Here is a 19,126-nt window from a genome sequence, read left to right as displayed (position 1 = left end):
AAATTCGGTAACGTGGTGCTGCCAGAGTTAGCGGTTTCAAGCCCTTGGCGTTGCCATACCTTTGAGTCTCGAGCGCTTTAGTGTGACCAGCTGCCATGGAGAGAAAAATCCACTCCACTTTCAACTAATCGCAAGTTTTATAATTGGAAAAGCTGGCGGGCACACTGCATAAGCTGTCGACAAACAAACAACAACGTACGGATTCGGGTTTTCGCTAACAAATAGATAAAAGTACGTCGCGCGTTACTCGCTTTATTTTTTATTGCGCTGCAACGGACGCGAGTGCGTTTAATGAGCCGTGCCAAGTGGATATTTGCATATCACCGAAAATCGCAGCAGCTAGCAGCACACAGATACTGAAATACACACAAATATGAGCGCCGTGATGTGCGATGAGTTCCGAAAAGTGTTTCCACAATTGTGCAAGTGAATCGACGTTGAATTGCGAGAAATTATTATTGTTGCCAGTACATGTATTAGTATGTGCAGCGGTTTGTGGCGGCGGGCAAAGTTCGCACAGTTCGCGGACAGGAGGTGGCAAACGCTCGAAATAACGGTGTACAGGAAGGCGAAGAGAAAAACAAACTGAAAAAGCAGAGCAAACGGGCGAGGAATAACGCAACAGAGTGAATTTTTTCAAGTGCTGTCCCCTTTGGAATCCTCCTCCATCCCGCTTTCCATCCTCCCTCCTGCCTTCCTGACCCCTGCGAAAATCATCCCAAAAACACAAATTACGTGGCAAGTGGTCAGGCAAGAACAACAACAAACGAAAACCTGCTGCTGCAGCAAGTTTTGGAGCGTTGTTTTTGGTTTACTGTACGTCGTGCCAAGCACGCCCACCACCCCCGCTCGTCCCCAGCGAAGCAATCCAATTGGAAGCTAAAAAAGGAGTAGAAGAATCCAATAGAGAACGGCAATAGAACCCACCACCGAAATGTCGTCGCTCAAGGTCGCTGTGAGGGTTCGCCCCTTTAACACTCGGTAAGCTCAGATATTCCAAACTGGCCATGCCTATGGGATTAAGGATTGAAATACTGGCACAGCCATGGGGTCCTAGATGGGTTTTGCATTTCGTTGGTTCAGAAAGAAAGGGAAAAATAAAGCGATTTCTGAAACATATTCAGAGTTAGTTATATCTTATTATATGGGTTTGGGTTATTTCCAAAGGTTTTTTTGTAGAAAGCGTTGAACCTTAAAAACAGGGCAAGACTAAATAGCATTTTATCAAAAATATGTACCGATAAATGAGTCACTAAGGTAATATTTTGTTCATAAATTAGATACTACTTGCTAAGTAAGTAAAGTCAAACATTATTGTGAGACACACTTTAATAAGTACACTTGTATTTAGTGTGTTAATAATTTGGACACCATTGTGTGTTAGAGAATGTTTGCCCAGACTCGTGATAAGATGGATAAAACGCCCCTCAATGAGGCATTGAGAAATGTGTGGCGACCGAATATAGAATGGGAAGGGCTCTCTAAAAGCTTCATAATTTCTGTTAACTAATTTCTGTACGAAAAATCCCAGTAGAAATTAAAACATAAAAAAGTACTTGGTGCGTCTGACTACTTAAAACCACATTAAACCGACGAGCATGTATTTTCCCAACAAACCTCGCCTGATGACGATCGTTAACTATGTTTTGTGGCCCCATGTTTTTTTATTTTGTGTCTTTATCTTGCCTATCTGGCGGAGCGGCCATTGCTTTTGGCACAGTTACTTGCGCATAAAGCCAAAGCGGCAAAACAAAAGCAAGCGAAAAAGCCAGAAAGAAGTGAAGAAATTGGCAGAAAGAACAAGGAGGCACAGACAAAGAAAGATGGAACGCGTAATGATGTCATTCATCTCGGGGGTTCGATAAAAGATTCACACTCACCTTTACACATGAGCTGTCTCTGGGTTGGGGCTCTCTTTATTTATAGGTTTCCGTGTGTTAATTGTCCATGAAATAATAATAACAAAAAAAGCATCATCAGTGGCAAATGCGGTAATTATAATGGCAAAAAAAAAAAAAAACTAGAGCTAACTCCCTGACTAGTCGTGACATCATCGTTTTAGCTTAGACTTATGCAAAGCAGCTACTTACAGGTACAGTAAAAGCTCGATAATGGGATCGGATATACTAATGTACTATGTGTTTCTGTAGTTTAAAGGCAGGGAAGAGGTTATACAAACTTAAAACCAAGATAATCTAACTGTATACAAGAATATTAGATATTTTATGGGATATACAAGAGTATCCACTATAGAGATCACACTGTAGCTTTGTTTTTTTTTTTTGCCAGTTTGTTTTTAGCCTCCAACGGACATTTTTAGCACATATTTCCACGGCTCCTCCGTGGACATGCAAGACTGACTGACTCTGCGAAAACAAAAGCAGAAATATACTATAATTACGTCTACGTATGTATGCACCTAAAAAGCAAAAGAAAAAACGAAATTAATTTTGATTTTGGCACGAAAACTGGGCAAACAAGTTCCATATCTCATCGCTACTGCTCCCATGACTCACACCAGCGAAATTTGTGGCTCCCGCCGCATAAATGTTTAATTGACGAATGAATCAACGCAGTAAGAGAACTTCCCTCCCAAAGGGTGGGGATGATAAGTAGGGGGAAAGACTCGGCTGGAAAGCAAACAAAGCCCTCGTTGAAGCCGCTCTCTTTCCATAATCTCTCCAGCGCTCTCACATCGGGCCAAAGATTAACGAATTAAAGCCACTCAAACGCAATGAGCACTGAGCCGACTTGAGTTTGGAAAGGAAAGATTTGGAGCGGCGTAATCATGCCGCTCCATAGAGAAAGAGAGGAATGACCTAAAATTGTCGCTTTAAATGGGACAAGGCACTGCTTGTTGGCTGCAGTCGTAAAAGAAATGGAGCTGCAAAGGCAATTCATAAATACCCTTTCCCTAGGCAGAAGACGAATATATGTATGCTTTGTTTTAATTGAACTAAAATATCTAAAGTTTTAAATTTTCTTTAAATTAACACACAATTTTGTATGCATTTTAAATTACAAAAACTTTAAAGTTTGAATTGTAATTGCAGTTTAATTAGTAGTATTATTCTTATTAAATCTTTAGCATTGTTTTTGAGTTCATATTTTAAATGGCCTTTACATTTTCAAAGGTCAATTTAAACTTAATCTAAGTAGCCTTAATTACTGGTTTAATTCTGACCTTAGGCTGAAAAGCTTAATAATAATATCTATATAATTATGAAAAGGTGATTTGAAAGATTAAGGTTTCAGAGAAAAATAAAGTACAAATTGGGTTTTAAATGGTTTATACAATACAGATATTCATTTCTAGTTATTTCATACAGAAATTTTATTTTTAGTTAGTATTATTCAGAGTAGAATTTAATTGCTTTCCCAGAAATTACTTTAGGAGATAATTATTTCCTTAAATCTCCCGAAATTCTCATAAAACGTTTATTACTACGCTAAACAAAGCCATTCAGTACAAATTGTAATAACAGTCATGTGATCTCACTCTGGATCTCTCTCTTTGTGTATATATTTTCATACATCTCTCCCTAAATCGGTTCTACTAAAACTTACGACCCGTATATATCAGAGCCTATGGATTTAGTATAATTCTGTGGCCGATATTTCTGTGAATAGGGTGCCATTAGGGGGTCTTCTGTTTATTTACACGCGCCATCGTGTGTTGGTTTTTCTCTTTTCGAATGCAGTCCATTTCCGAGTGTGGGTGCCCCTATGAACTCCAGTCAACCGGTTCGGTTCCATCTCTGAACGAATGTTCTGTGCCCAGATGCCAGTTTTTCCTCCCGCCTCTGTTTTGTTTTGCGCCGCTTTTCCTTTTGATGTTGCAATCAAGTTTTAGTCCGTTTTAATATTCCCCACAAACCGGATTTTCTTTTATAATTTGTAGTCAGTGAGGAAAGCACACTGTCGTCTTGATCACAGGGCAAACATGTCAATTGGATTGCATGGTCTGTCTGTCTATCTGCCTTCTTCCACATATTTAATCTATTTCCACTCGCTATCCCTTGGAACGCCCCCTGACTTTTTGCCATTTGTTCGGGTCATGCAAAAATCGTTAATAGGAATATTTATGAGCCAGCTCTGCGGGGCTATTTATATTCCAACACGAAGGCCCCTCAAAAAGAGGCCCAGAGGTGTTGTGGTAGAAACGGCAGGGGCCGTTTTTTTATTATATAAAATGTTAACAATGGGTCTAGCTCTCAGTATTATTAAATGAAAATGTAAATAATAAATTGCGCTGTTTTCCTTTGCAGTGAAAATGACATGGACGCCCAGCTCATTGTGGAGATGGAGAATAAGAAGACGCGTCTGGTGAAGCCACGGCTGCAGTCCATCCGCGATGCCGGACGGGACAATCATCATGACTTCACCTTTGACTATTCATACTGGTCATTCGACGCGGAGGATCCGCACTTTGCCACCCAGGAGCAGGTGTACAGTGATCTCGGCAATGACGTCGTCGATTGCGCATATGAAGGTGAGCCAAGGGCTAATGGGTCACACGATGCGGTTACCCAATGGTGCCGCCATAAGCCCCAGCTAATAGCTCAAGTCTGGGTCTAGGTTGTGGGGCCGTCACCCACATCAGGGGTTCACTAAGAAAAAAAAATACAGAAACAGTATTTGAATAAATTAAAAGGGGAAATTATAAATAAGATTTATTCACTGTTTTACAACTCTCCAAAGATGCAAAATTTATATAAAATAGAGATAATTAAATGCCCTACAAGTTCATATAGTGTATCCTAGTCTTGCCTAGTTTTTCCGTGTGCTTTTTCCATTAGCCCCATGCCGAGAGCGTGTTTCGTTCATTCTGTTTTCTTGCACTTACGGTTTTGTTTACATTTTCCCTGTGCGTCTGCTTATTGGCTTTGATATTGGGTTTTCCTTTTTTGCTTCCCTCTCGTTTTCCCAAAAAATTACAACAAAATTTGCTGCCTTGTAAACAAACACATTGAGGCTCTAAAAATAAAATGCAGGTCCATATACCGAAACCCACACAACTTGATTATTCAGTTTGAAACGCTCCATTGCCGACTAATTATAGTAAAGTATTTAAGTTTGTATGCAAGTAGGTGCAGTTAGCAATAATTATGCGAACTTCCTGCAGTCATCAAACCTGTGCGGGATAGGTGAACCGAAAGGGAAAGGTTATGTTTTAAACAAAATTGAAACTTTAAACTGCTTTTACCAAGCGTTTATTATTATTATTTAACTCAGCTAGGGTATTAAATACCTCGTCTAGGTTAAAAGTTGTATTTGATTGCAAAAGCCATTCAGAAAGTAAGCCAAACAACAAACTTTCGCCCACAACTCGAGACGCCAAGCGAAATGGAACAGCTGTTTCAGCTTGTCGTGGTTTTGGCACGCTTTCAATATCAAATTACGAAAAGCCAAGACGGGAATGCGAGTACGAATGCAATTGCGAATGACAAACGACTTCGTATGTTATATAGTATGTACAAGCAATGCAGATAAAGCCAGATAGTGGAAAACGAGCCGTAAACAAAGCTTGAGTGGCGACCAAATGGCTGGCTAAGACAATTGGGTTTAAGCCAGCTGGAAATGTCCAAGATCATTGAACCTATTGTAAAACTTATAGAATATAGATTTTCTAAATAATTATGTAAAGTTGTATAAATGAAACAGCAATTCCCTCTTAAAGAAGGAAGAAATTCCCTTTCATAACTCATAATTTTCCATTTATATTGTTGGTATTGACTTATATTTCACCTTAAACAATAATAGATAATACCTAATACGTAATACATCAAAACGTAATTAAATATCTAAACACATTATAATAAGTTTGTTCTCTGTCTCAGACTAAACGTTGTTCACGTCAACCTGAGCTTGAGCATTTACAATTGTCATTGTTGTGGCCTGCCCCCACCTGTGCGGTCTCGGTTGATGGCAAGTTTGCTTGAAAACAAATCTTATCTGCCACCTGTCTAGCGGAGAGATTGTCCAACGATGTGTTGTAGTGTTTAAGCCGCCCAGTGGGCGTGACACTGGTGACCATCTTCCAATCTCTGCCGGGTGGCATTTGAGCTCACATCGCCGGATCGGATGGCTTTAATTGCTTTGTGAACCAGGCGCCAGCCATTGATGTCGCAATTTGTTGGCGCTGGTCAAAGTCCAGCATAGGTCATGTGGGAGTCATCAGAATTAGTAAATAAATTAGTTTTTTGCTAGCTTTCTTATCGCTTTCTTAGTTTAAATTGTTAGTCCTAATAATTGTTTGCGATAAGAATTTAAATCTTGGAAAGTTTCAACAGTTTTATAGCAGCTATGAAGAGAGTGTGATAAAGAAATACTATGTATACAAAATGCTTATTAAACACTTGTTGAAAGATTAAGATTATTTATTGATTTTTCAAACTATAAAATTTGCCTTATTTGTAGTAGCATATTACCCTATCTCTGGTGACTCACTATGCCCAAGTTAGTGTTAAGTATTGCTAGTCGAAATCTTGCGATTGTATGACTATTTATACATATATAGATTTACAATCTCCGGGTGACGGTGCATTCTAGTTTTTAGAGTCACGAAATGCTTGCCTCACTTTGGGCGGTTCAGCAATTGCAGCAGACACTCCGTGACTGGCAATTAACTCTATAGATATGATGCGCTTGAGTGGCAGCTGTCCAACCTTGGCTTCACTTTTGTTCTGTTCCCTATTGCGAAGGGAAAAATAAACATTTTTTAACTAATTTACAAAAGTTTATAATGATATCTTTTAGCTTTCATGGTATATTTTAATAGGAACTTTAAATGTATCAACAAATTTGTGTAATACCATGATATGTTCTTTCTTTTTAAGGCTACAATGCTTGTGTGTTTGCCTATGGACAGACGGGCTCCGGCAAGACCTTCACCATGATGGGCACACCCAATAATCCTGGCCTAATTCCTCGCATCTGCGAGGAGCTATTTGCACGAATGCGTGTGGGCCAGGAATCGGGCACGGGATATCGTACCCACGCCAGCTACTTGGAGATCTACAATGAGCGGGTCAAGGATCTTCTGGCAGCTCAAAGCACTGGCCATGGACTGCGGGTGCGAGAACATCGCAGTCTGGGTCCCTATGTGGAGAACCTGTCCCAGCATGCCGTCTCCGACTTTGACGAAATTCAGGTAAGTGACTTTAAAAACACTCCAGAACTCCGACTTATCGTTGGATTTTTCATTTATAGGAATGCATTGCCCGGGGAAATGCGCAACGCACCACGGCCAGCACCAACATGAACGATACGAGCAGCCGCAGTCACGCCATCTTCACGATCACATTTGTGCAGGCCGTCTTCATGAATGACATGCCAAGCGAAACAGTCTCGAAGATCCATCTGGTCGATTTGGCAGGCAGGTGCGTAAGCGTAAACGTAAGCGGAGCATGAAGCTCTGCTCTAGAAAGTAAAACCAGGCATGGAGAGGGAGATTTATTATGTTGTTTTGCCACTTAAAAATGCTAACTTCTCTTTGCTTTTTTCAGTGAGCGTGCCAATGCAACGGGGGCAACGGGTCAGCGGCTGAAAGAGGGCGCCCACATCAACAAATCACTGGTGACTCTGGGCAGTGTCATCTCCGCCCTGGCGGAGCAAACGGGCGCCAGTCTGAGTAACTCCACGCAGGCCACCACCCCGAATGGGGCCAGCAAGCGAGTGCTCTACATTCCGTACCGTGATTCCATCCTCACCTGGCTGCTGAAGGACAGTCTGGGCGGCAACAGCAAGACTATTATGATTGCAGCCCTCTCACCGGCTGACTGCAATTACAGCGAAACATTGAGCACCTTGCGGTACGCGAATCGAGCCAAGAACATCATCAATAAGCCGACGGTGAACGAGGATTCTAATGTCAAGCTGATCCGCGAGCTCAGGGAGGAGATCAACAAGCTCAAGTCCATGCTGTCGGGAGATATTGTAAGTAGATAAGACTTAAAAAGTGCAAACTCCATAATTAATTTCTATAATATTCTTAAGCACTCACTGCAGCCATCGCTCAAGGTCCTAGCCGATCTCCAGAAGAAGGAAGCCCAGGAGAAAGTGCTCACCGAGGAGTGGACGGAGAAGTGGAAGGTGGCCCAGTCCATTTTGCAGGAACAAAAGAGTCTGGGCCTGCGAAAGTCGGGTGTGGGCGTGGTCCTTGACTCAGAGATGCCGCATCTCATTGGCATTCACAACGACGTGACCACCGGAGTGACGCTTTACAGCCTTAAGGAGGGCGAGACGCGCATCGGCAGCGAGGATGCGGATATGGCGCAGGATATTGAATTGGCCGGCGACGGCATACGGGCGCAGCACTGCAGTATTGTCCTGAAAGGCGGCGTGGTTACGCTACATCCCTGGCCATTGGCCCAGTGCTGGGTGAATGCCCATCTAATTGACGAACCCAAGCAGATTTCGCAGGGCGATATTATATTGCTGGGACGCACCAATATATTTCGATTTAATAATCCCGCCGAGGCGGCGAAACTGCGCAAAGATCTGAGTCGCTCTCAGCTGGACATGTCGCGTCTGTCGCTGATCACTTCGTCCAAGGAGAATCTGCTCGCGTGCAGCATTTACTCGGATGAGGATGGAGTGTCACCGTTTAAGCGGCCAGAGCGCCAGTACTATCCACAGCGTCCCATGTCGCGGGACGATCCCGAATTGCAGGATGAAAATCGCAAGATACTGGACACCATCGAAAATGCGCTTAAGCAACTCAATGTGGTGAGTACATTAAATCTCAAAACAATTTAAAGAAATTTACTAACCTATTCACTTATTTCTTTCGCTAGGAGCGCGTCCAGATGCACGACCAATACAAGACCAAGGTGCGGAAGCTGACCGAGGAGCTGATTCGCCTGGAGCAGGAAGAAATGGATGGCTTGCAGCTATTGAATTGCCGCGAGCAGGAGCTGATCGCCCGCAAGGACATGTTGCTCTGGGAGAAGAACAATGAGAAGGTTCAGGTGCGTGCTTCGGATCAGAACCCATTTAATTCGATTGCATGTGATCATTCGAACTCATTTTGAATTGAATGAGTTGATCGTTGTGCTTGTTTTTGCCTGCTCTCTTACACTCTCCTTATTGTTTTCCTTGTTTTGGCTTTATGTTCCTTATGATTTTCTGTTCGTTCCATTTTCGTTTTAGATCGACATTGTGTGTAGACAAATTTCAGCGTTTCAGACGCAGCTCGACTCTAAGAAACGAGATTTCTCTGAGTACGTAGCTAAAGAATTGCAGGAACTGCAAGATTGTGGCAAACTTGACGAGGTTTGTTCGTTAGCTTAGACTTATTTTGCCTAGAGTTTAGATATGAATAATTAAATAATATGATATAATGATGAACCAATGTGTCATTATATTCACAGATGGGACTGAAGATCGAAGAGGGCACTCCGCTGAACGATGAGCTGCTTTTGCAGGTGTCCGATTCGCTGGATCTTTTTGCAGCGCAGTTCATCAAAGACACTGTGCGAAGAAATGTAAGTTTAGCCTCTCCATTTCCCCTTTCTTTATAATAAAACGATGCTTTACATGTTTTTTAGAACGAGGAAATTCGGAAACTGGACGAACAAATCGCCGAAAAGGAGCGTATTTTGAATGCAAGCACCAGCAAAATAGCCAAGGTCGATGAGACCATGCTGGAAATCCAGGCCCAGCTAGAACGTCTGCGTCTGGAACGCGCCGAAAGCGAGGCCGAGGCCCAGGCAATGCGCGTCAAAAAGCAGAATATGAAGCTGCAGCTGGGCACCAAGTCCATGTCCATGTCTACCTCGACCAGCACAAACGAGGCCGACGATGTGTCCAAATCGGACACGTACGAAACCTGTGATACCTTCCACACCGCCCAGTCAAACTTTTCGCTCGTCTCATCGCCCACGATCACGGAGGGCCAGCAGTCGCCACTCAGTAATTGTTCCTGCGAAGCGGAGGACGAGGCCGAGGATACGCGCAAGGATGACGACATATCGGGCAGCAGCGAAGATGCTTCGCGCACCTGTACCGCTGGTCCCAGCAGCGGTAGTGGGAGTGGCACCGGTAGCGCTGGCATTGGTGGCTCTGGCTCCGGCTCTGCTCCCACAGCCACGCCCAGTTCGCAGGCCATCATGAGCGACAGCGGTGTGTGCCTGGACAACCGTAATCAAACTCTGCTCCAGAACGGACTTATAAACAACTACAGACAAGGAGTGAGAACTAGCGACGAGGATACCGGTTCCTGCTCCTCCTGCGAGCTGGGGCGACACTCGGATGTATCGCGTCCCTACTGTCCGCTGCATTCGTTGCGCCGAAAAATCGCCGCCCAAAAGGCACTGATCATGAAGAACCTGGAAACGGACCTGAACAAGACCCAGTTGGACGAGCACATCGCAGACCTGCAGGATCTACAGCGGCGCTACATACAAATGGAGCAGGAGATGCTCCAGTCTGTGCAGGATCTGGAGGCCCATGCCCAGTGTTGTGCCGACGAGCGGTCCGGCATGGAGCGACAATACGAGCTGGCCAGCTCCATCATGCGCTCGAGTGCCATGAGCCCTACCAGCATGGAAGAGTCCACTTCGCAGATCTATTCGCCCAGCATGACCCGATCGTGTCCATCTATGCGGGAATTTCGTAAGTGTTTTGATGTAAGGGAACCTAATTCCTCATTTAACTTCAGCTTTTTTCCATCTGCTTCCAGCTGAAGGCGAACACTTCATCACCATACCCAGCTTTGTGATGCGCGGCGCTGGAAAGCAGACGCACTACGAGTATGAGGTGCGGATCGCTCTGCCCGATGGAAAGCTGAACATCCTGCGGCGCTACAGTCGTTTCCGGGAGCTGCACCTATGCATGAAGCACTGCTATGGAGCCAAGGTGAGTCAAGCACTCAAATTAAATAATAATAATTGTATAATTGATTAAATTTTCGTTTAGATCTCTGCACTACCCTTCCCGCGACGGGAGCTATTCGCATCGAACAGCGAACCGGTGGCCAAGCATCGACGCCGCCTGCTGGAGCTGTACCTGCGCCGCCTGTTTGTCGTATGCTCAAAGATTCCGCAGTGCCCGATCTACGATGGACCCGGGGGACCGGGCCTCACGCGTGCCTCCCTCGTCCAGCTGTCGTCTTTTTTCAAGAAGGGCCTGTTCGAGAACGGGAAGCACGGGACGGGATAATAGTTAACCTACTGCTGAATTATCTCCTGCCTACAGTGTGTCTATTTATTTACTTGTACTACCTGCTGAGCTACATGAACGACAACAATTTGGACCTGTTTTGATTGTTAGCTAGCCCAAGTACCACTGTTAATTAGAATTAAGTCCCTAAGTAGCTGTGTAAGACCACCAGTGTCCTTTCTCATTCACCAGCACACACATTTTTTTATACCCATTGTTATTGACTGTATCAGAGCTTTATATTGAATTCAGTGTAACTGCCAGTGGCGATGTTGCAATCAATCTCTGGTGTGCAGTAACCAAGTGCAAATATGTCTATTAGTATCGAGTTTGTTGCCGTATTCCGGCCAGTTTTAATTAGTTAATTACTTCTCTTTACTCTTTACTAGTTAAATATACGCCTTGAATGTACAACTTCCAAAAGTTATTCCAGTTATTTACAATCTGTGATTACCAATTGAAGTTATATGGAATCAGAGTCCAAACAAGTGAACCTAACTGAACATTTCACGAGCAAGTAATCCAACTACAATCTCTTAGGCATAAGCTACTAATTGTACAAATCGAACACTGATGGGTTTAGGTGGGCAGATGTTTAGCAGTAGGTATTAGGTACTAGCCAGTAAGTCCTAGCACTAATTTGTCGCAATTACACTAAACTAGACTAAATAAATTACGAGTACAATTCCCGAAAATGTAACAACATAAAATGTTCAATGTAAGATCCATAGACTAAGACTACATCTAGCGATAAGATAGTATTTGTGAATGGTGAAAATTGGTCGATCTGTGGATCGGTCGATGGCAATAAGTGAAACAATAATAGCCTAATTGTGTAATGAAAATAGCTCCCACTTAAACGGCACTACCGATTTGACACCCGAGTGGGTGCTGTCCAAACAAACAATATACGTAAATATATACATAATATAAAAGAAACCGACTTTAATTTCAAGTTTTGAACTATATGGTGCAGTGCCACAGGAAGTACTAATTTTTGGACCACTACTGTAAAAGTACGTAAATATGTAAAGTTCAATGTAAAAACTATGACTACTGTAAAATTTATGTTTTACGAGTCTTTTCAAGATTTTTACGCCGTCTTTGTGTGAAAAATTAGTTTTTTTTTGGCATGATTTATAAGGCTATGTACTTCGATCGAGGGGTTTCACACGCGAAAAATTTCTGTAGACGTAAAAATTAAAGAATACTGTGAACTTAATTGCAAAGCCACGCAATAGCAATGTCATTTCGTTATACGATTTCACCGCCTGGGGTCGCCGCAGTATGGGCGTAAAGTATATGTAGAAAATATTTTGTCATCGTATAAAATATATTTTTTATTTCATATTTTTTGCCTACTACATAATAAGGCAACAATAGTAAAATTAAAACATAAATAGTAACTAACTTCGGGAAGCCAAAATTTATATACCCATGCAATTTGCACTTGAATTATGGGTTCGTATCAGAAACCGATCCAAACTAAGCTTTCTTGAATTCGTGTTTATACAAATTTGAAAATCATAACTAACTTAGTTAAACTAAGCCAAAAATTCATTAATTTTGATTCGGAAAGTTTTCCTATGTTAGTTTTTATTAGGTTCATAAATCTGCATACTCAGTTTTGAATTAAAAAAAAATATATATGTTTGACAATTTTCGACAATTTCAACGATGTAACCCCATATGAAATTTTTGAAAAAATGTTGCAAAATTTATTTTTCGACCGGACATAGACTAGCTTGACTCGGCTGTTGATTCTGATCAATAATATATATGATTTATGGGGTCGGAAATGACTACTTCATAGTATAACAAGCTTCAGATTAAAATTATATTACCCGCCAAGGGTATAAATAAATAAAGTTTAAGTTTGCGGGTTTTAACAGATTTGCATCTATCTAATTATTATTTCAGAATTTTAGTTGTAGTATACGAAATACACTTAAAATTAACTTTAAACACACCCAGAATCCCATGGTTTTAGGTTTATGCGACAATAATGTCCGATTTTTAATAACTGATGTTTAATAATTATTTCAATTTGAATATATTGAACCTAGGCTTCTAGTTGCGTTCAAATCAGAGTGAATTGAGCTGATAACAGCCTTTAATCTTGCGAATATGTCATATGGTTAGCGTAGATGAATATGTATGATTATTATGGTATAGTATAGCTTAGGCAAGTCGGCAGTGTTTATTTTAATTTTGAAGTAATCAGTCGCGCTATAAGTTTCAATCGAACAAACCGCAAATTGTGGCCTTATAAGCTAGCGATGTTACTCCCAAAAATATTCACGAATAACCTTAGCTTCATCTTGGTGTGGTGGATACTAATTCTTGTGCCTGTAACGCAGTTTCCCGTGGAAATCGGAGCCAGAAGTCTGACGGACTTCACAGATAGAACCGATGAGGAGCAATCTTCTGCTGATTACCTTAAGAGTTATGCCGAGCACATGAAATCCTATATGAACCTTAGTGTGGAGCCATGCGACAACTTCTATGAGTACGCGTGCGGCAACTATCCGCGTGCCAAGGCAGATCACTTCTCCTTAAATCGGCGGAACAACATCATGGACCAGACGTTCACACTGAACGATATCACGGTGCAGCTACTGGGTCGGACACAACTGGCGGAGACCCTAAATGTGTCCAGGGAATTGGACGTAGCCCAACGTTTCTATAATGCCTGTCTGGGAGCAGAACTCGTGCGGTTTTCGGCGGAGGATCCCGCATACCTGAACCTCATTAGATCGTCAGGGGGATTCCCCGCAGTCGACGGTGCCACCTGGAATGCAAACGAATTTAGCTGGGTCAACATGAGCGCCCACCTGACCAATTACGGGGCCCAAGGACTAATCCACGAGGAGCTTGTTGCAGCTTATCCCTTTGAGCCTTTCTTTAGGACGCCAAAGTTAGGATTCGATTACATCGTCGACACCATCAACCTTGCCGGCAACGACTCTCGCGCCTTCCGGCTCAATGATGAGCGGATGCGCGGCTACCTCAAAGCCTACAATGTATCCCAGGAGAGGATTACAGAAGTGATCGACGGTGTGTTTGCCTTCTGGCGGGATGCACTCGATGTGACCGAAGAGTACAATGACCTCTGCGAGTCCTTTGAGTCAACTGAGGATGATGAAGCCGAGTTCCCTCAGTTAGGGAACTACTATGCGATCGTCTGGAACGGTGTGAACATCACCAAGCACAATGAATGCGACACTTTCTTCTTAGCACTGGACAAGGTTTGCACCCGACATCCAGAGGCCGTGGCCAACTATATGGCCATGAAGTTGCTCTACGAATTCGATGCCAAGTTGACGGAGGCTAAGTACCAACAGGATTACTGCGCCGGACTAATTCGGGAATCCATGCCGTTCCTCATAGACAAACTCTACATGTCGGTGGGTTTAGAATTGAGGAATATAGTTCAAGGATATTATTGCAAAGCCTTTTATTTATTCCCCACAGGAGCATTTCAGCGAGGAGACACGCTTGGAGGTATTGGCAATGGTGATGGAGTTGCGAAAGAGTCTAAGAAAGTCACTGGAAGAGGCTGAGTGGCTAGACGATGAGTCCCGAGTGGAGGCGCTTCTTAAGGAATCCACCATGAAGTCGAGCGTTGGATCCCTCAAGAACGAAGCTTTAACCGATCGATTGGTACGAGAGACTTCCAGCCTGAAAATCGTCGAGGACAGCTTTGCCACAACTAAGATCAACCTGGCAAGATACAGAATCAACACCGACCGTTTCAGTAGCCTTCACTTCGAGGAAATGACCAACGATACCCTGCCACAGACAATTTATCTGGGTATGCAAGTCCAAGCTTCATACTATATCATTGATCACTCTATTAACGTAATGGCCGGCATCCTGCAACCACCTATCTATCACCGAGCGTGGCCAGATTCTCTGAAATTCGGTACCCTGGGTTTCATTGTGGGCCACGAACTCACGCATGGCTTCGACTCGACAAGCTCCATGTTTGATAGCAAGGGAAATGTGAATCCTTGGTGGACGAAGAACACGCAACGCGGCTTCGACATCCGAACCCATTGTTTTATCAAGCAATACAGCAACTATACTATACCAGAGATTGGTGTCAATGTCAATGGTATTAAGACCAAGGATGAAAATATCGCCGACAATGGAGGATTGCGGCAAGCATTTGTTGCCTATCAGAGCCACATGAAGCAACAATTGGAGGATCCGGAGCAAAAGAAGACCATTGAGCAGATGCCAGGCATAGATCTCAATCCGGATCAGCTCTTCTTCCTGGGCTTTGCGCAACTCTTCTGCTCCGATTTCAAGGAGGAGCACTACTACAAACATATGGCCAATGTTCACGCCATCGACAAGTATCGTGTCCTGGGATCGATATCCAATAGCGATGACTTTATCCAGGCCTATAACTGTCCCCTTGGAAGTGGAATGAGGCCTGAAAATAAAACCTGTCGTCTTTGGTAGGTTAAAGCAACTACATTAAATCTTTGAAAAAGAATATTAAATAATAGCATTTAAACAACAGTAACTACATTTACTATGTGCCTTTCTTATATACATTATTTTCTTTGCTGCCTGGAAAATATATCTATCTAATTATTTAGTATATCCTCCTTTTTTTGCGTATCAACAAATGCCTGGACTTTGAATTGAACTATAATAATGATATAGCCAAGTATGGTGACCAACATCTGTAAAATTGATTATCTAAATAACGTTTTATAAGTAAATTATAAAATGTATACCCCGGCAAAGTATTTTAGACTAATGTCAAAGAATCCGCTGCAGGTGAAGAGCAGCTTTAGATGCTGCATTTGAAGAAGATACTCCCTTAAACCCATTTTCAAAGTAGGAAATTCTTCCGCGATCGACAAGTTGCGAATTTTACGCAGAATACGTGGAATACCTTTATACTAGGGATGAAATATAAAATGAAATCAAAGATATTAAGTCATACAAATACATACCTCATTGGTGCAGCATTCACTGTAGGAGCAGACCAATAATAGGTTAATAGTAAGTGTCACACTTACTGCCACGCGCTCTGTAAAAATTACATTATTTCTTTATTTATCAGAGAGTTAAAGCGATATTTGTTTACTATATGGACAGCAATCATGGCCTGTCTTTATGATGGCCCAGTTTACCATATGGAGAATGGTGAAACCATTGTAGATGAACAGCAGCATCATGGATAGGGTGAAATAACTGCCCAGCTCGCCGACAAGTCGCCAGATTCGACCAACAAAAAGCTGATTTCTCTTCAGGGCCACACACAGCTCCTGAAGCCTGTCCCGACAGTCGGAATCCTCCAGCTCCTGATTAATCTGTTGCAGAGTATGCCGAACCCGGAGAATTAGCTCATAGACAAACATTACAAAAACACAATACTCCGGTCCCTTGAACTGCAGCATAATCAACACAATTTCGGTTATGATCTTATTTGTCTGGCTTTGGAACAGACTTAGGCGGTCATAACTGAAAGATGGTACCAGGGGCACAAGGAGTACCATCCACAGACCCACACAGATGGCCAACCGGAAGCGGAAGCTACACCAGCGCCTCTGTCCACCGAAGTCCTCTGAGGCAACATCTATATCCGCTTCCAGTTTCGCGATCTCTTTGTAAATACCACCCAATCGTCGATAGTTGAATAGCATGTTCAAGTGATTGCAGATGGCCATGACTAATATGAGGCCCTTATGCGTGGTCCCCATAACTTTGCTAAAGTCCTCCACATGAAAGTGTTCCAGTTTTTGTTGCAAGCTCAGTATATTCACATAACACCCGTAGGTGACCAGAAGAAGTACTCCACATGCAAAGCAGCAGTATCCGATCTTTAGATTTCGCCTGAGACGTAAATTCGATGTACTTTCAAAGAACATGGGTGGTGGAGTGAGTGCCAATACGGAGAATATCTGAAGATATGGCCGGGCAGTGGCCAGGAGACAACTTCGATTGGCTTCCATATTCGACGGGGCTTTACAGGACACTGACAAAATGTTCTGGGTTGAAGCAGCTCTCTAAACCAATTTTATTAATGTTTTGATTATATCGATATAATTGTGCTCTTATCATTTAAGATGATCGCAGAGTTAACAAAGTAGGATCCAAGTCGTGGTGTTCTTTATTTATTTTTTAGTTCTTGTTTATTAAGTACTGCTATTGAGGCTAGATCTATATTTTGTTTCGGCAATTGCCTGAATTTTGAACTGAATGAGAATTATAATATACCCGAGTATGGTGATTACCATCTAAAGAAGTCATTATTAGCTTTGTCGTAAAGGATATAATTCAATAAGGTAATTACGCACCCCTCCAAAGTATTTTAGATTGATATCGAAGAATCCACCGCAGGTGAAAAGCAGCCTGAGGTGCTGTGTTTGCAAGGAGTATTCCCGAATCCCCATATTCAAGGGTTGGAAATCTGTAACCGCTGCCAAGCATCGAATTTGGTGAAGGATGCGAGGAAAGCTGTTGTACTAAAGGAATTTGTATTTTATAGGTTTTATTAATCTTCTATTAAATTGTATAGTTTGATGATAACTTACTGCATCTGTGCAACGCTGACTCAGAAAGCAGACCAACAAAAGATTAAGTAACAGCAAAATACAAGTGCCAAAGCGGTCTGAAAAGTGAAAAGCATTCGGAAATCAAACAAGTTATCAAATATATATAAGTTAAAACTTAAAAAATCAGGTAAAACCTTTAAAAAATAATGTTTAAATGATGTTAACTTCACTAACCATAGCGACAGCAATCGTCATCGTAAAAGGTGTTGATGTACGCCCAATTGGTCACGTGCAGGATGGTCAGACCGTTGTACAGGAACAGCATTATCATGGGCAGCGTAAAGTAGGTGCCCAGCTCAACGCCCACTCGCCAGACTTGACCAATTAGCAGCTGGTTACGTTTCAGAGCCACACTCAAAGCTCGGAGCATGTCCTGCCGATCGCAGTCCATCAGTTCCATCTTCAGCTGCAGGAGCGTGTGGCGCAGTCGCAGCACCAATTCGTGGATCAGCAACACAAAGACGCAATACTCTAGGCTCTTTAACTGCTGCATTACCAAGACAAATTCGGTGATTATCTTGCACGGCCAGTTGATGTAGGGACCCATGGCTAATAAGGTAAAACGTGGCAGTAGACCCACCAGTAGGATGAGCCACAGTCCCACTCCGATGGCCAACCGGAACCGGAAGCTGAAGCGGTGCTTTTGCCCACCAAAGCACTGAGAAGCATCGTCGATTTTTGCCTCTAGATCCGCAATATACTCGTAGATCCTGCCCAAACGACGAAAGTTGAACAGCATGTTCAAGTGGTTGGCAATGCTCATGATCGAGAGCAGCATCTTTTGGCAGTTCCCCATGACTTTGGTGAAGTCTTCCACCTTGTAGTCCTCTACCTCTTCGATTATAGCCACAATATTCACGTAGGACACAACAAAGACCAGCACTAGGAGGGCCAAGGCATAGCAACAGTATCCCACCATCAAATATCTTCTGAGGTGATGTTTTGAGCTCTTGCCAAAACTCTGGGCCGGTGGTGTGAGAGCAAACACCGAAAAGATTTGCAGATAGGGAAAAGCAGTGACCAACAGGCGGCTCCTCTTGACCTCCATTTTCGGTGGAGAATGAAAGCAAACTAAAGTGGCTCTGGTGCAGGGATGAAAATTAATATATAACCTTTACCCAAGTACCGGGATCCTTTAATATTATGTTTGCCTTAGTAGTTCATCACCACCTTTCCTTGAATAATTAATTGCTCGGAATACCCAGCTAGTGCATTTCACTAATTAGGTAGATAAGATGAGGCCATGATCCATGAGGTAAGGTTTCCCGTTTGGACGGGGGGTAAGATTACTATCTTGTTGCCTGACCAATTTCCACGTCATAACCCTGGTAATTTCCATTTTCCATTCCTTCTCATGCAAATGCGAGCTAAATTGTTTTTGTCTT

General features: G+C 42.8%; 3 protein-coding genes and 1 pseudogene across 4 annotated transcripts; 2 read left to right on the top strand and 2 right to left on the bottom strand.

Annotated features, from left to right (window-relative positions):
* The first annotated feature begins 133 nt into the window (after positions 1 to 133).
* Klp98A (kinesin-like protein 98A) lies at positions 134 to 12,102 on the top strand. 2 transcript variants are annotated; one of them, XM_020944014.2, is made up of 12 exons: positions 134 to 981; positions 4,269 to 4,492; positions 6,840 to 7,153; positions 7,213 to 7,382; positions 7,509 to 7,938; positions 7,999 to 8,730; positions 8,799 to 8,972; positions 9,154 to 9,276; positions 9,375 to 9,488; positions 9,552 to 10,617; positions 10,685 to 10,860; positions 10,921 to 12,102. In XM_020944014.2, the coding sequence occupies exons 1-12, from the start codon at positions 935 to 937 to the stop codon at positions 11,161 to 11,163; spliced, it is 3,813 nt and encodes a 1,270-aa protein (XP_020799673.2). In that variant the 5' UTR covers positions 134 to 934; the 3' UTR covers positions 11,164 to 12,102. The 2 variants fall into 2 exon arrangements, with proteins under 2 accessions (XP_020799673.2, XP_020799674.2); XM_020944015.2 differs by lacking the exon at positions 9,154 to 9,276 and having other exon boundaries at positions 140 to 981.
* Positions 12,103 to 13,413: 1,311 nt separating this feature from the next.
* Nepl12 (Neprilysin-like 12) lies at positions 13,414 to 15,697 on the top strand. Its single transcript, XM_020944001.2, has 2 exons — positions 13,414 to 14,570; positions 14,638 to 15,697. Exons 1-2 carry the CDS (start codon positions 13,443 to 13,445, stop codon positions 15,631 to 15,633), a joined length of 2,124 nt encoding a protein of 707 aa, XP_020799660.2. The 5' UTR covers positions 13,414 to 13,442; the 3' UTR covers positions 15,634 to 15,697.
* A 175-nt stretch (positions 15,698 to 15,872) lies between these two features.
* LOC110177445 (putative gustatory receptor 98d pseudogene) lies at positions 15,873 to 17,138 on the bottom strand (annotated as a pseudogene).
* A 183-nt stretch (positions 17,139 to 17,321) lies between these two features.
* On the bottom strand, positions 17,322 to 18,789 carry LOC110177446 (putative gustatory receptor 98b). The gene is made up of 4 exons (XM_020944179.2): positions 17,916 to 18,789; positions 17,721 to 17,797; positions 17,484 to 17,651; positions 17,322 to 17,423 (listed from the first exon to the last, which is right to left on the bottom strand). The coding sequence occupies exons 1-4, from the start codon at positions 18,787 to 18,789 to the stop codon at positions 17,322 to 17,324; spliced, it is 1,221 nt and encodes a 406-aa protein (XP_020799838.2).
* Positions 18,790 to 19,126: the final 337 nt, after the last annotated feature.

The sequence above is a fragment of the Drosophila serrata genome, unplaced genomic scaffold, assembly GCF_035046125.1.
Source record: "Drosophila serrata isolate PLE 108 unplaced genomic scaffold, ASM3504612v1 contig_295, whole genome shotgun sequence".
In the NCBI taxonomy this organism is placed as follows: Eukaryota; Metazoa; Arthropoda; class Insecta; order Diptera; family Drosophilidae; genus Drosophila; species Drosophila serrata.
The sequence above is the reverse complement of the archived record's forward strand: the minus strand, read 5'-3'. Positions and strand labels throughout refer to the sequence as shown.

Coding starts and splice junctions, on each gene's coding strand:
- Klp98A (XM_020944014.2), top strand. CDS start 935: ATGTCGTCGCTCAAGGTCGCTGTGAGGGTTCGCCCCTTTAACACTCG. Junction 7,939..7,998: donor CCATGCTGTCGGGAGATATT/GTAAGTAGATAA, acceptor AATATTCTTAAG/CACTCACTGCAGCCATCGCT. Junction 9,277..9,374: donor ATTGTGGCAAACTTGACGAG/GTTTGTTCGTTA, acceptor TTATATTCACAG/ATGGGACTGAAGATCGAAGA.
- LOC110177446 (XM_020944179.2), bottom strand. CDS start 18,789: ATGGAGGTCAAGAGGAGCCGCCTGTTGGTCACTGCTTTTCCCTATCTG. Junction 17,798..17,915: donor TGACGATTGCTGTCGCTATG/GTTAGTGAAGTT, acceptor TTCACTTTTCAG/ACCGCTTTGGCACTTGTATT. Junction 17,652..17,720: donor GTCAGCGTTGCACAGATGCA/GTAAGTTATCAT, acceptor AAATTCCTTTAG/TACAACAGCTTTCCTCGCAT.
- Nepl12 (XM_020944001.2), top strand. CDS start 13,443: ATGTTACTCCCAAAAATATTCACGAATAACCTTAGCTTCATCTTGGTG. Junction 14,571..14,637: donor TAGACAAACTCTACATGTCG/GTGGGTTTAGAA, acceptor TATTCCCCACAG/GAGCATTTCAGCGAGGAGAC.